The sequence below is a fragment of the Asparagus officinalis genome, chromosome 6 (assembly GCF_001876935.1).
Source record: "Asparagus officinalis chromosome 6, Aspof.V1, whole genome shotgun sequence".
NCBI classification, from domain to species: Eukaryota; Viridiplantae; Streptophyta; class Magnoliopsida; order Asparagales; family Asparagaceae; genus Asparagus; species Asparagus officinalis.
The window spans coordinates 1,549,413-1,565,746 of record NC_033799.1 but is presented as its reverse complement, the minus strand read 5'-3'; the positions used below and the strand labels follow the sequence as shown (position 1 = coordinate 1,565,746).

The 16,334-nt window shown below is 34.5% G+C and overlaps 1 protein-coding gene and 2 long non-coding RNA genes across 4 annotated transcripts; 2 read left to right on the top strand and 1 right to left on the bottom strand.

Annotated features, from left to right (window-relative positions):
* LOC109844220 lies at nucleotides 3,398-4,782 on the top strand. Of its 2 annotated transcripts, none has more exons than XR_002247912.1 (3): nucleotides 3,398-3,480; nucleotides 3,571-3,630; nucleotides 4,718-4,782. It is a non-coding gene; the product is annotated as an uncharacterized LOC109844220 (long non-coding RNA). The 2 variants fall into 2 exon arrangements; XR_002247911.1 differs by lacking the exon at nucleotides 4,718-4,782 and adding an exon at nucleotides 3,721-3,796.
* Nucleotides 3,817-4,365, top strand: LOC109844219. Its single transcript, XR_002247910.1, has 3 exons — nucleotides 3,817-3,959; nucleotides 4,034-4,183; nucleotides 4,324-4,365. It is a non-coding gene; the product is annotated as an uncharacterized LOC109844219 (long non-coding RNA).
* Nucleotides 10,539-11,186, bottom strand: LOC109844683. Its single transcript, XM_020413799.1, has one exon. It carries the CDS (start codon nucleotides 11,184-11,186, stop codon nucleotides 10,539-10,541), a length of 648 nt encoding a protein of 215 aa, XP_020269388.1.

Sequence of the window (16,334 nt, the reverse complement as noted above, 5' to 3'; positions counted from 1 at the left end):
GGCCCGGTCGGCGGCGCCCGGCCCGGCCCGGAACAGTATCTTTTTTTATTTTTTATTTATTTTTTTTATTTTCTTATATGTATAATATATGTATATATAAAATATATGTATATGTGTATATATATTGTGTATATAATATATATATATATAATTACATATAAGTAAATTCTCTCTTATATAAGTATATATATGTATAAGTATGCTCTCTTAATATATGTATAAGTATATATAAGTATACAATGTATATATACTCTCTCTTATATAAGTATACTCTCTCTTATATATGTATAATATATGTATATATATATATATATACTCTCTCTCTCTCTCTCTTAGTATATAAGTATATATAAGTATATTCTCTCTTATATATATAATATATGTATAAGTATATATATAAGTATACAGTGTATACTCTCTTATATAAGTCACTAGTAGAAAATGAGTTTTTAGCTACGGAATAATAGCGACAGAATTTTCCGTCGCTATATGTTAGTTTATAGCGACGGAAAATTCTGTCGCTATTATTCCGTAGCTAAAATAGATATAGCGACGGAATAGTAGGGTTTAGCGACGGAATATTTCCGTCGCTAAAATTTTTAATTTTAGCGACAGAAATTCTGTCGCTAATAAGTATACAGTATATATCAGTATATATCAGTATACTCTCTTTTATTTATGTATATATCTCTTATATATATAAGTTTAGGGATGTATACATAAATAAGAGATATATACATAAATAAGTATAAATAAATATATAAACTTAGGGATGTATACATAAATAAGAGATATATACATAAATAAGAGAGTATACTGATATGTATAAGTTTTTTGGACATCCCTAAATTTATGTATATATCTCTTAGGGAGAGAGGGTATGCAGCGCCGAAGCTGACCGGAGATGACATCCTTAAGCAGGTGGAAGATCTTATAGGGATCACCTTGACCAATCATCCAGAGAAGAAAATTAAAATATCACACGAAAGACGGGGAGATAATTGGAATAAAAAAAGTATTTTTTTTGATTTGCCATATTGGAGAACTCTCTTATTGCGACATAATTTAGATGTCATGCATATTGAGAAGAATATTTGTGATAGTCTGCTGGGAACAATCATGAACATTAAAGGAAAGACAAAGGATAATATCAAAGCCCGTCTCGATTTACAAGCAATGAGTTTAAAACCGGAGTTACATCCAATCCAGAGAGGAGATAAACTTGTGATGCCAGCAGCTTGTTATACTTTATCCCAAGAAGAGCAAAGCAAATTTTGTCGATTTCTAAAGGAGTTAAAAGTTCCAGATGGATTTTCATCCAATATTTCTCAATGTGTAAATCTTAAAGAGCGTAAGATTTTGGGGTTAAAGAGTCATGACTGTCACGTTCTTTTGCAGCGCTTGATTCCTGTATCGATTCGTGGCCTTCTTCATGCAAAAGTGTGTGAAGCAATTATTGAACTTTCCATATTCTTCACTATATTATGTGCCAAGACATTAAGGGTGGATGAACTTAAGCAAATTGATGAGCAGATTCCACTTACGTTATGTAAGCTTGAGAAGATTTTTCCACCTTCAATTTTTGATGTTATGCTGCATTTAGTAGTTCATTTAGCATCTGAAGCCATACTTGGAGGGCCTGTTCGATTTCGATGGATGTACCCAGTGGAGCGTCAGCTTTATACTTATAAGTCATATATCAGAAATAGGGCACGTCCAGAAGGGTCAATTGCTGAAGGATATATAGCAGATGAATGCATGACTTTTTGCTCAAGATATCTAAAAGGCTTCGAGACAAAGTTTAATCGCCTTGAAAGAAATTATGAAGATGACAATAGAGAATGTAATGAAGCACAACTATCTATTTTCAGACATAGTGGGCGGGCATTGGGTGCTGCCACCACCCGCTACCTTGATGAACGTGAGTGGTTGCAAGCTCATATTTATGTTCTAAAGAACTGTGATGAAGTGCAACCACACATTGAGTAAGTCACTAAAGTTTAAGATTCTACTAATAAATTTACTATAGTTAGTCAACGTTAATCATATTTATGATATTTTAATGTAGGGACTACAATGAATTCGTGAGAGAACCCACAAATCACTATGATGATAAAGATTGGGATAAGAACTTTATCGAGTGGTTCCAAGCTCTAGTACGTATATATCTTGCCTTATTTTTTAAATATCTTGATTGGTTCATTTTATTACATGTTCCATGACTTGATCATATTTTGGTTTTGTTTAGGTTTATCAGAGTTATCGAGAAGATGATGACTTACTTTCACTATCTCGTGGTCCAAGTAAGATTGTTAAATGTTTTACTGGATTTGTCATAAATGGACATCGATTTCATACAGAAAGTCGAGATAATTGTTTGTCAACTCAAAGTAGTGGGGTTGCAGTTGTTGGTGATGCTGGTGATGGTGGAGATATAGATTATTATGGTGCTTTGGTTGAAGTTGTCGAATTAGAGTATCCTGGTAGAAGAAAGGTTGTTCTATTTCGTTGTAAATGGTGGGATGTGCACGGCAAAGGAAAAGGGACCGCTTTGAAAGAAGACAAATATGGATTTATCAGTATTAACTGCCGACACTTGCTAAAGACGAATGACCACTTTATACTTGCTGGCCAAGCATCACAAGTTTTTTATGTTGAGGATATTGCCAATGAAGGTTGGCATGTAGTTCTTAAAGCACAACCCCGTGATTCCTATGATATGCCACCAGATACAGATGATTGTGGGATAACAGACGATGGAGTTGAAGCTTATTTGCAAGATGAATCATTTGATGCTCAGGCTATTGCATCAACATCATTGGAAGATGATTATATCAATTTGAGAAGGAGTGATATTGATCCAATTATTGTAAATTCGGTCTCAACTTCAAAAAAGAGGAAAAAGACTCAAGCAGAGAATTAGAACGCTTTAATTAAAGAATAGAACACAAATGATATTGTGTTATTGAGATAAAATTTAAGTTGTATCTTCACTATAACTATTCCTTTTTTAGACATATGATGTTCTTTTCTTCATATTTTGGATGTGGCTTTGACATTGCAGCAAGTGCTTCTACATTAGTGTATTATGTATTTATTATTATGCTTGTCCTTGGGGATTTCTTTTTTTATTCATTTCTCTTTTGACATTTGTTTTATACATAGTGTATGATACTTAAATTCCTATTCATAGCAGAAAAATGAAAACTTAAGAAGTCACTTCCAAAAGCAAAAGGGCACAATTTCTAGCACCCAGGTCATTAATTAGGAAGCGACTTCAAGCAATTGCAGAAAATTCATTAAGAAGGGAACAACTCCGTACTTGTCATGACAAGAACTTGAATATTCAAAATCCAATACAAGATCAAAATATGGGTACAAATTTTAGTGCTGATTTAGAAAACTTTGAAGAGGAGAATTTTGCACAAAATCGCAGGAGAAGTGCAAATACTAACAATGAAGAGAATGATGATTCTGCAGGTTGATGAGACTTAAAATTTATTATTATTTCTTTTTTATCTTTCAATTTATTTTTTATGATTGGATTAATAATTGCCCAATTTTTTACAGAATCAAATAATCATCGAGTGCAAAGTGATGATGTAATACTAAATGAATCTCGACAAGAAGGTATATTCTTTATTAATTACAAGAAGTAATATTTTTATCAATTTCTTTTTACCTATATCTTGTTTCTAACATATGATATGATGTATGCAGCTGATAATTCTCAAAGGAAGAAAAATCCACCTCGTGGTAGTAATAAGTGTCTAAAGTTGAATAATTTGTCACATGGCGAGAAAAAGATTATTACTTTTTATCAGAATAGAGCTATTGAACCAGAATTTTCACGATATCTTGGAATTATTATTCGAGATAGAAATATTTGCCCAGTAGCTGTTGAGAATTGGGCCAAAATACCACAACAAAATAAAGATCATATGTGGGCATCCATTAAGGTACATTGAAAATTAATTTTTTGCATTTGGTTTTTAATTCTTATAAATTAAATTTTGATTCAAATTTGATATAGGATAAATTTGATGCTGAGGACATGGAGCAAAAGAGAGAGTTAGTAATAAGACACTTGCGCGATTTGTGGAATAAGTGGCGTGGTGACATGCACAGGAAATATGTGAAAGAAAATTCATTGCAAGTTGCACTTAGAAATAAACCTACAGAAGTGAGTGTTGATGACTGGGATTGGCTAAATAAAGAACATTATTTTTCTTCAAAATTTTAGGTATTAATCTCCTAATTTTGTTAATTTTGTCCATGTATATTGCTGGATTGTTGAAATTATCTTTTAATCTTGATGTATAGAAAGCAAGCCAACAAAATACACTTAACAGAGGCAAAAGAAAGCAAGCCAACAAAATATACTTAACAAAGGCAAAAGAAAGATGCTCCACCACATGGGCAGCAAACCCTTTAGACAAATTGCGTGGGAATTGGTATACATTCAAAACTAATTTCTTATTTATTTATAACTACTTTGTTTTTTAGTTTGATGTTGTACTCATTTTTATTTAATATTTGAATAAGGGTGGCAAGTCAGGAAATCCACCTGATGTGGCAAAAATGTTTCATGAAACTCGAAAGAAAGCTAATGAAACACTAGAAAATGGGGATCAAGATAAATATGTAAGTAGAATATGTGTTTAAGTTTGATAATGATGCATTATATAGTACTAACATATGAATTTAATTTTTATAGGATGAAATTGTTCAAGTCAAACAAGCAAACCCTTCACTTTCTGACATTGAGATAGTTGAGAAAATATGGGGGAAGCAATCTCATGGTCACATTACTGTATTTGGTGGCGGGACTACTTTGAAAGATTTGAGAGGACCACTCCCTAGTCGGTCTGATCTGGAAGCACGAGTTATAGAAGAAAAGAGAAAGAATCAGATGCTTCAACAACGCTTAGATGAGCAGGAGCAACAACAACAAAGGATGTCTGAGTTGGAGTCACAAGTGAAAGCTATGCAAGAACTTTTTTTTAGGCAATCACCTTCATTGACTCCTCAAACTCGAGAACATGTGCAGGACTAGGTAATTATTTTTTGTAAAATCTCTTATATACTTTTATGATTGACTACTTGCACTAAAAAAATATGATTTTTACTTAATAAGATAATATTTGCTTCATTAATATTTCTTAATTATGTGATTTTTTAAAATTTTCAGGCTATCCATGCAAGATTAGGAGAGGTGGGGTAGCTCGAGTCTTCTTTTGACGATGATTAGAGGTGTCAGAGATGTGTCTTCCCCAAACTTTTATTTTAATTTGTTTTAGATAGTTTCATGTATTTTTCTTTGGAACGATTAGGATATTAACTCTTGTTATTAGTATTGAATATTTGAGGATGGTGTAATTTTATTTATTGATGTTATTAATGAATGGAATTTTTATTTTACCTCTTATTCATTATTGGGTATTTTTAATATGTCTTTGTTGTGAATCTTAGTGTCTGGTTGAGAATAATATGATAGTTACCTATGAATGAAAAATTTATTATTAATGTATATTACAAATTTGTAGTCTACAATGACGGTTTTATAAACCGTATTTTGTTCATCAGCGAAGGGAAAGCACCGTCGTTGATGGGTTACTAATTACACATTATGAGAACTTTTACGACGGTATCCAACCGTCATTAATTAGTCTTCAACGATGGGAAAATATCCCCGTAACTAATGGTAACGACGGGAAAATATCCCCGTAACTAATGGTAACGACGGGAAAATATCCCGTCACTGATGGTAACGACGGGAAAATATCCCCGTTACTGATGGTAACGACGGTGATAATTACCGTCGTAAATATTAATGACGGTAATATGTTCCGTCGTTATAGACTCTATAACGACGGGTAGTATATCCCTTCGTGACCCTTTAGCGAAGAGGGCTTCAACGACGGGTGACGAAGGGATTTTTCCCCGTCGTTAGCATACAATAACGAAGGTTTTCAGCTCTTTAACGAAGGGAAATCCCTTCGTTAAAGACGTAATTTCTTGTAGTGATATATAATATATTTTTATATATGTATAAATATGTATATATATATAATATATGTATATATAATATATTTCTATATATGTATAATATGTGTGTATATATATACTCTCTCTTAGTATATAAGTATACTCTCTCTTATATAAGTATATATAAGTATACTTTCTCTTATATAAGTATATATAAGAATACTCTCTCTTATATATGTATAATGTATGTATGTATGTATATATACTACTCTTTCTATAGTATATGTATACTATAGTATACTTCTCTATATAAGTATAAGTATAAGTATACATCCTTATATATGTATAATACATGTGTGTGTGTATATATATATTTATATATATTATATATATATATATATATAAATATATAATTTATATATATAATATTATATATATATATATAATTCCTCTCGTTAATATATATGTATATTAGTATACTCTCTCTTATATACTGTATAATTTGTGATGTGTATATCTCTCTCTCTCTCATTAGTATCTAGATATATAAGTATGTATATTACAAAAGCGGCTACTTTTTCGCCATTGCCCAACGGGCAATTGGCTACTTAATTGGGCGATTCTCTTCTATCAGTTATACTTATAAATATTTACAATATTATTATATATATAATATATGTATATATATATATAATTACATACATTTGTATAGTATATACTAATACATAATTTTTATCAAATATAATAATTTTAAACTATTTTTTATAAAAAAAAGAAAAAAAGAAAATAAAAACGTCCCGGCCCGGAGCCGGGTCCGGGCTCCGTTTTGGCCCAACCTGGGCCCGGTTTTGCCGGCGGGCGGCCCAGCCGGATGGTTTTGAATATTAAACTGTTACATTACATTACTTCTTCTAGATTGATTTCTTCACGATCGAGTGTGTTATCGTTCCTGAGATCTCAAAAAGGGACAGCATGTTTTTATTTTTCTAGATATCTCATACAAATTTCAAAAGCAAAACAAGTCCATACTAATCCCTCCCCGTACTCGATCCCAAACACCCTAGACAAGAAGTGAATTTAAGAAGCATTAGGATCCTGATTGGAAAGTCCAAATTAATTGACAAAAGAGGAACTAATGCCCCGTTTGGTTCCGGTTTTTGGATGGGTAAAAGGAGAGAAAGCCGTCAAAAAGCTGATATTTTTGACAGCTTTCTCTATTTTTACCCATCAAAAAAACCGATCCAAACAGCCTCTAAATAAATTCGATGCATACAGTTGATATAGTACATAAATGTCACTTCAAATCAAGAACCATAAAACCATAAATTAATGCATGCCCTTCTTGGATGTAAAGTTGAAACACTAACCATTACCTATTAAAGGTGATCCCAATTAAAGGACTAGGTTAAAAAGATAAAAGATGATCATCTAATTATATTATCTAATTTTACAACTGATGACGCATAATCAGAGAAGAAATTACGTAAGTGGTGCCGGCGATCAAAAAAAAAAAAAAAAAAGTTGCCGTACAGAGTTGACCATGCCGGCGATCAAAAAAAAAAAAAAAAAAGTTGCCGTACAGAGTTGACCAACACAGTGCAGAAGTCATAGTAAACGTATGATTGTTCGCGTGGTCGTTTTCTTTGACTAGTCGTCCTCTCCTCTTGCGAAATTTTCAACTGCGCTGATTCCTTGGCTTCCTTTTTCTTCCTTTGGCTTTAATAATTACTTTCCTTCCCCTTTTCTTTATGTTATGTTGCACAGTGAAATTTATGTGACGTATCAAGCAAATTTCTGGACTAAATGCTATTTCTATGAAGATTTGATGGGTATACGTGTCTATGTGTGTAAATAAATAAGTAGGTATCAAAATGGTGTAACAGTAGCCTAGCCAGTAGAAGCAATATTGGCTAAAATACCAGATTGATATTTTAAATGGACCCTAAATGATAATAGCTAGAATATTTTAAATAGCTCCGACTACAATAAGACCTTATAATTATTCAAAAGAAATAACAAAACCTATAATTTTCATCGGGAATCAATTTTCCGGTCAAGTTATCTCACATGCTTGCTGCGTGATCAATGATCATTGTGGGCTGAGTTGGACAATAAAGAATGACATGACATAAGGGCAGGAGGGAGAAATAACTATGCTTAAAATATCATCACCCTAAAATTAGCGAAATTCACCCTTTTAAAAAAACTTGAACGAGAGACGGAGAGAGTGAGCAGTTGGAGGAGAGCTTTTACAGGAATCTCTCTGATTTTGAATGTGACTTGAGAGAAAGGAGAATCTCTAGTGAGGATGATGACTTGAGTACGGCATCGACCAGGAGCAAAGGTAAGACTCCTCTCAAACTTTTGAGAGATTTCTTTGTGAGTTTGGTTTTTGTGGAGAAGGATGATTAATATGGTGTTTATCATCAATTAATTGAATTATAAACCCTAACTTGGGTGTTGATTGATGGAATTTAACAAACTAGAGGCAAGTCCTGCCACATCAGCAATAGAATAATTGATTTTACAGATCACATGCAAGCACGTGAGGGAACTTGGCTGGAAAATTGATCTCCAAAAAATTGATTTTACATACTCTATTGTCATTTAGGGTCCATTTAAAATGCCAATCTGGTATTTTAGCCAAGCAATACTTACCGAAAAATTATGACGAATAGCTTTAAAATTTACTAGAAGTGGTTAATAGGCTAAGAATTTACATGACCCAAACATTTAAAAAAAAAGGGAAATCTTGGATCTAAGAGTATGTACTTACAATTTCCCCGTTTGTATTGCGTACTTAACATTTGATTGATATAAAAATATCATATAATTACTTAATTCGTTTTGATGGATTCGAGGCAAGTAGATAGAAGATTGTTTCCCCCAGCCTCAAAGATTTAGATTATCTAAAGACTAAAGCTTTCTACAAGATGAATTATCTCTATATATCTTATTTATGTCAGCATGGTCCCTTTAGAAGAAGTTGCACGTTATTTAGTTGAATGCTAATCTGAAAGCGCGCATGAGAAAGTTAAAATGCATTTAAGTGAAAATTTTAAAGTGATACTAGAATTTTGGTATTTGCACGTGCTATAAAACAAAAGTTTTTAAACTTTAATTGAGTTTTGATGGGTATAATGATCTTCAAATTAATCTTTGATTTCATATTTTTAAGTCATGATGATTTATTACTATAAATTTTTCTAAAGGTAGAAGAATAGAATGACATTCAATTACTTTAATGAAATAATTTGAGGCACATAGGGGAAAAAATGCATTATTTTTATTTTAATAAATATAAGTATTATGCTTATTTTAACAAATAGTAGTTTTCTTTTTTTTACTTTAACTAACCTGAGCAACAATTTCTTAAAATTTTCTACTTGTATATTTAAATCATGAAATTAAGACATATATAACTAGTAATAGGTTTTATTATAAAATATTATGAAATGAAATAGGCCAATCGAGTTTGATGGAAGTGGCAAATGGAATTTAAGTGCAACGTGATCCAACAGAAAAATAAATAAGTAAATAAAATAAATAAATCACAATGGGGCATCTAAATATACCAATTAATTACCTTTCTATCCTCTCATGAAATTAAGACTCGATGCATTGCGAACTACTGGAAAAATTCCTATTCCATTTATTAAAATTTTACTACTAAAATTTAGACAGAACTTCTCAACCTGTAGTCTTATCTTATTTTAACTTCTCAACCTGTAGTCTTATCTTATTTTGATAGAAACGATTGAGACGACATTGATGAGCTAATAGCCCAAGAAGAGAATCGTTCGAAGATGTCATTTTCCAATATCATCCTTACAAAAAAGAGCAATGGAAAAAAGAACCCATCTAATTAACGTAAGGGAAAATTATGGGTTTGCAAATACAAATTGCATGCGAGCTATCTATCTAGCTAATTTTGTTAGCTACAATTGTTTTCTTCACTGCAACTACGGCTGCAATAAAAGACCTTCAGGTGTAGCCGGCAATTACTATAAACAATTTCAATTCTAATTAATTGCAATCCGATCGATCTCCAACGCAAGTCTAAAGGATGTGCATATATGGTATCGCAAAACAAACACCTGCAAATACAATTACATATCAGATAAATTACAAAGTTAATTTTAAAATTTAACAAACAAGTATTACCAGTAGCAATTGCATGCAACCAAGTGGGTTCAGAAGTAAAAAATACTTCCAAAACATTGATTTCTCCTACGTACCTCCCACTGAACCAGCAATATCAGCTTTGGGTTCTCACCGCAATATAATCTATGTGATGTTATTTTCTTCAAAGATCTAGCGTGTCTTATAAATTAAAGCTTGCTCAAGATGAATTGTTGCTATCTAAGATTCGTCACCAAGGTCCATTCACATGTAGTTGCTTGTTGTTTTTTTGGTCAATGAAGAATATTATTTTCATTGACCAAATGTGAAAATTATGTACATCAAGATGCTCATGCTTTGAGCAAAACTGAAGAAAAACAACAATGTATGAAGAAAAAACTAAACCAGCTATTCACATATAATTGACTTCATAAAGAGAGAAGCCAATCTTTTTCATCAGCTGGAAGAGAACTGTTAAGAGTGATAGACAAGATATCTATCTTTATCTCTGTAACACTCTGATCAACACTTCTTCTTTTTTGCTTGAAGACTCTGGCATTGCGTTTCTTCCACAAAATGTAAACAGTTGTAGAAAGAGCCATTCTTTTAATTTTGTGTCTAAATCCCTTCCCCCTCAATCTGGAACTGTACCAAAAAATCAACAATCCCCAGTTACAGGTTTTCCAATTGAATCGAAGCCAGCTCATGACACCATTCCAGACAGCAACTGAAAATCTGCATTCAAAAAACAGGTGATCACGCGTCTCCAAGCTTGCATCTTCACATAAACAACATTGACCAGCTTGAATAAGTCCTCTCTTGAGAAGCCTTTCCTTTATAAGAAGTCTGTTTTGAACTGCTAACCAGAGGATAAAGCAATGTTTAGGATAGCTAAAGTTTTCCCAAACTACATAGAACCAAGGCACTTTGTTTGTGACTGGAGACATAGTTGAATACAACTTTGAAAGGTGAACTATGGAATTTTCGTAGCATGAACTGATACAGAGCATTAAACTTTCAATGCCACCACATTTAATCACAGCTTTGTCTCTGACCCTAAGCAATTGCTTCCACATCTAGGAATTATTAACTTTTGAATTAACATGCCAAATAGATTCATTCTTCAAATAGGTGCCATGAATCCATTTTATCCACAAAAGCTCCTTGTTAGTATGTATATACCAAATGGTTCTAAGAGCTGTGACAAAGTTCCAAATGGTTGCTGAAAAAAACCCCAGACCTCTATGCTTTTTATCCATACAGACTTTATCCCAGGAAACAAGAGGAGGTTTAAAAGCCTGGTCAAATTTGCCCCATAAGAAGTCTCTACACAAGCCATCAATTTTCTGGAGAATTTTTGCTGAAAGGATATAATTGGAAGACCAATAGATATGAACACCTAAGATGACACTTTTGATGACATGAAGCCTACCAGCATAAGATAAATTTCTGTGTTTCAGCCAGGATTGGAACTGGTTTGTAATTTTCATCAAAAGAGGACTGCAATCAATGTAGGATAACCTTTTGAATATTAAAGGAACACCAAGGTATTTAATTGGAAGAGCTCCCTCAGGATTATCCAACAAGGAGTGGATAGAGCTTTTTACAGAGTCTTCAACACCTCCATAGAAAATAGAACACTTAGAAAGATTAGCTTCCAGACCAGATATAGCTCCAAAGTCACTGAGGCATTGATGTAGTTTTTGAACTGAATATAGATCACCTTTACTAAAAAGAAGAAGATCATCTGTAAATGAAAGATGAGTGATTTTCAGCTCACGACACCCAGGGTGAAACTTGAACTTCTTGTCATGCTTTAACATATTCAGACTTCTAGAGAGATACTCCATGCCAATAATGAATAGATAAGGAGAGAGGGGGTCACCCTGTCTGAGCCCTCTTGCACCTTTAAAGAAAGCATGGAGAGTACCATTGAGAGAGATGGAAAAATTAGTAGAAGAAATACATGTCATTATCCATCCTGTGAAGACACTAGGGAATCCCAGACCATTGAGCATCCTTTCCAGAAAATCCCAATTAATAGTATAAAAAACTTTCCTAATGTCAATATTAAGCATTGCCCTGGAAGACAAATTCTTTTTGTTATAGTTCTTCACCAGCTCATGTGCTAAGAGGATATTACTTGTAATTTGCCTTTCTTTAACAAAGGCACTTTGAGCTTCACTGATAATATGCCCCATAACAGATTGAATTCTGTTAGCAAGTATTTTAGAAATAAACTTGTACAAACAGTTGCAACAAGAAATAGGTCTAAAATCAGAGGGAGTTTTGGGGCAGGGAACCTTTGGAATAAGAGAAATTGACGTAGAGTTAATTGCACCCAAATGTTTACCAGATTTAAAAAACTCTTCAATAGCAAGTGTGACTTCTTCCCTAACAACTGACCAAGCAGATTTATAGAAGGAGGCACTGAAACCATCAAGGCCTGGGGCTTTATTACTTTGCATAGAAAAAACAACATTTCTGATCTCCTCCTTAGTAACAAATTTAGACAATTGATTGGCTAGATTTTCAGTCAGACAATGGCCATTTTGGATAATATATGAGTCAGGACTGGAGGCAGGAATTGAAGTACCCATCAGACTGGAATAAAAGGATATAAGTTCCTTGACAATACCCTCTTCATCAGTGATCTTCTCACCCAAGCTATTGTAGAGGATCAGAACTCTATTGTGATGTCTGTTTGTTTTGATAACCGAGTGAAAGAACTTGGTACATCTATCACCTTTGAGACACCAGGCAACTCTTGCTTTTTGCTGATAAAAAGATAATTCACAATCAAGAAGCTTATTGTAAGAAGTCAAACAAGCTTTTTCTTGGTTAATAAAAGTGAAATTGAGAGGGTCAGGTTGAAGAGATTTCTGAATGTTCTCCAGCTCCAATTTTGCTCTAAGAACCTGTTCACTAATGTTGTTGAAGTGTCTTTTGTTGAGCTCTTTCAGATCTTTCTTCAGTAGCTTTAGTTTAGTATTAACAGTGAACATTTTATGCCCTTCAATGGGGGTTTGCCATATGAAAGAAACTGTAGGTAGAAAATTTACATGTTTGGTCCACATATCAAAAAATTTGAAAGACTTTTCCCCTTGAACACTATCCTCATAGATAGATACAAGAGCAGGTAAATGATCAGAAAAACTGGGCATAAGGAACTCAACATGACTAGAATTATGGTCTTGCAACCATGTATCATTAACAAGAGCTCTGTCCAATCTACTCCAGACCCTAGTTGTGGGATCTTGTTTATTATTCCAGGTAAAGAAACATCCAATAGTTTTTAGATGTGTTAGATGAGAATCATCAATAAACTGGTTAAAGTCCTCAGTTTTAGCATCAGTAAGCATAACTACACCTAACTTTTCCTTATTACTTATCATGACATTAAAATCACCACAAAGTAGCCAAGACATATTACCAATGATATGCTGAATTTGGGATAATTCTGTCCACAAAACTTTCCTGGCTACTGCATTGTTGAAACCATACACTGATGAAATGAGACAGGTTAGCCTTCCATCAATGGACTTGACAGCACATGTTATTTGTCGAGGAGAAGTACTAACACATTGAATGTTCAATATGCTAGGGTCCCATAAAATCAGTATCTTGGCTTTTTTCGAGCTACTAGCATTAGATAACCATTTCCAATTTTTTGCAATCCTCTTAGCAATAAGCTGAACATTTTCCATTTTAATCTTTGTTTCAAGAAGGGCAAAGAAAGACAGATGATATTGCATTAGATGAAGCTTTGCCAAATGTTGCTTATGGGATTTATTTAATCCCCTTACATTCCAAAAAGACCGATTCATAAGTTCATACCCCCTCTATCAACATAGAGGGATCAATTCCACAAGCCACATTAAACAGTGGAGAGAAAGAATTCACAGGCAAAGGGCTTTTCCCCAAGATCTTTTTTTGTTTACCTTGTCTAGAGATAGCAGTCTGCAGGATATCTTTGCTATTTCCAGTAACTGGCTGAAAAACATGCACATCATGCACAGACACATTTTCCCCTTTTCTAGCCAAAGAAACATCATGTACAACATGCCTAGAACTAGGCCCCTCTGAATTAAGATCATTCAGAACTGAATTTGAACCTGACTTAAAAACATGCACCACATGCACAGGTTTTTCCACAACAGTAATATTAGAATTTCCAGAAATCACAACATGTTTCTGATGCAGAACATAAACTTCAATCAAGGCATTCTGATTTAAAATATTAGAAACACCTTGCGTAGTATTACCATGGATATTAGGTCTCACAAAAACCCCTTGATTAGTGGATTTATGGTTCAGATCAACATTTGCAGACTGTTTAGGAACCCACTTTTGAGCCTTGGAACTTTTCCTACACATATTAGTATCATGACCCACAAGCTTACATGTAGCACACCATCTAGGTTTAAGTTTATAGACAACATTTTGATTAAAATTTTTGTCATTAGGGCCTTGAAGACGAATATGATCAGGAAGTTGAGAGGGCATGTGCACTTCAACTAAAACCCTGGCATATGCTAGCCTCTGTCTATTTGCAATCAACTTGTCAGTAGCAATTGGCCGGCCAATCAAACTAGCAATCTTGCTGATACATTTAGCATTCCAAAGGTTGAGCCTCAATGCAGGGAGTTGAATCCACATTGGGTAAACACATGCACTAATCTTTTCAATATCCTCTTCATTATTCCAAACCTTTAACATAAGAAGTCTAGAACCAAAAAACACGGCCCATTAACAAGAATCTCATTCAAATCTTCTTTGTTATTAAATTTAAATAGGAATAATCCTTGTAGGCTGTCTAAAAATCACAATAGATAGTTGATCCCCCATCAAACACCGATGATGGAAGTTACAATCTGACGACTTCCAGAAGGCTACAATTTGAGGACTTTCACATAGAAGGTTACAATCTGACGACCTTCACAACAACTAATGAAGGCCCCAATTCAACAGCTTTCACAATCAACATCGGGAGTTACAATCTGACGACTCTTATATTTTCAAGGAGCCAAGACGAAGATTACAGGATATCTCTCAAACCGTAAGGAATTTGGCGAAACGGAGGAAGCGAACCGAAGCCTTCGGCTGGGTTCGGATGGCCCCGTCTCGTCGAGATAGCCGATTTTCATATGTAATTCGTCCAATTCCGACGTACGGTTTGAAAGTTATGACCTGTTCTTCGTAACAAGTTATGTTCTGAAGTCCGTCTGCAAGACTGGACTTCATCAGAACATTGGACTTAGCCTGAAGCTCGCCAAGCTCGCCTAAGGTTCGCCTCTGCATTACAGAGTCAAAGCGCACATGCTCAACTCTGCGTTTTCAACATCAAAACGCAGAGTTAATCGCTAAAACAGCACAACTGTGCGTTTTCAGCCTTTAAACAGGCTCAACTCTGCGTTTTCAATCTAGAAACGCAGAGTTAATCTTTAAAACAGCACAACTGTGCGTTTTTAGCCTGAAACAGGCCAACTGTGCGTTTACAGGACCAGCTGTGCGTTTTCAGCCTCAGCTGTGCGTTTTCAGCCTCAACTGTGCGTTTTCAGCCTGTGCGTTTTCAACATCAAAGCGCAGAGTTAATCGCTAAAACAGCACAACTGTGCGTTTTCAGCCTTTAAACAGGCCCAACTCTGCGTTTTTAGCCTAAAACGCAGAGTTCATCTCTAAAACGCATGCGGCCTATGCGTTTCGACTCCCAGCGAGCGCCCAACTTTGCGTCTCATCTTTAAGACGCAGAGTTAAGGTCCGAACGCAAGCGGCCCTTGCGTTTTCAACTCCCAACAAGCGCCCAACTCTGCGTCTCATCAATAAGACGCAGAGTTAAGGCCCAGAACGCTGTTTTCAGCGTTTTGACTCGTTCAAAACACTAACAGAACAGTTTCAAAACCGTTTATCCCACGATTTGAGGGATTTTCGCCCCACTTAAGAGTGGATTAAGGGGGCAGTTACCACCCGTAATCCCCTATAAATATCAGAAACTCAACTGAGTTCAAGGGCTCTTTTTTTGGCTGACTTTTTTGGGGATCCTAGAGCAGGCATCTTTGAGCTTTCCACAGCAACAGAGAGCTTTGGAGATCAGCGACTTGAAGGAGCTCAGTGAATCAAGACGTTCGGATCGTCAACGGAGAGCAAACTCGACGCGAGCATTCGAGGGAGGCATCTCATCGCCACCGTGAAGAACCCAGAATTAAACAAAGGGGAGAATCAAA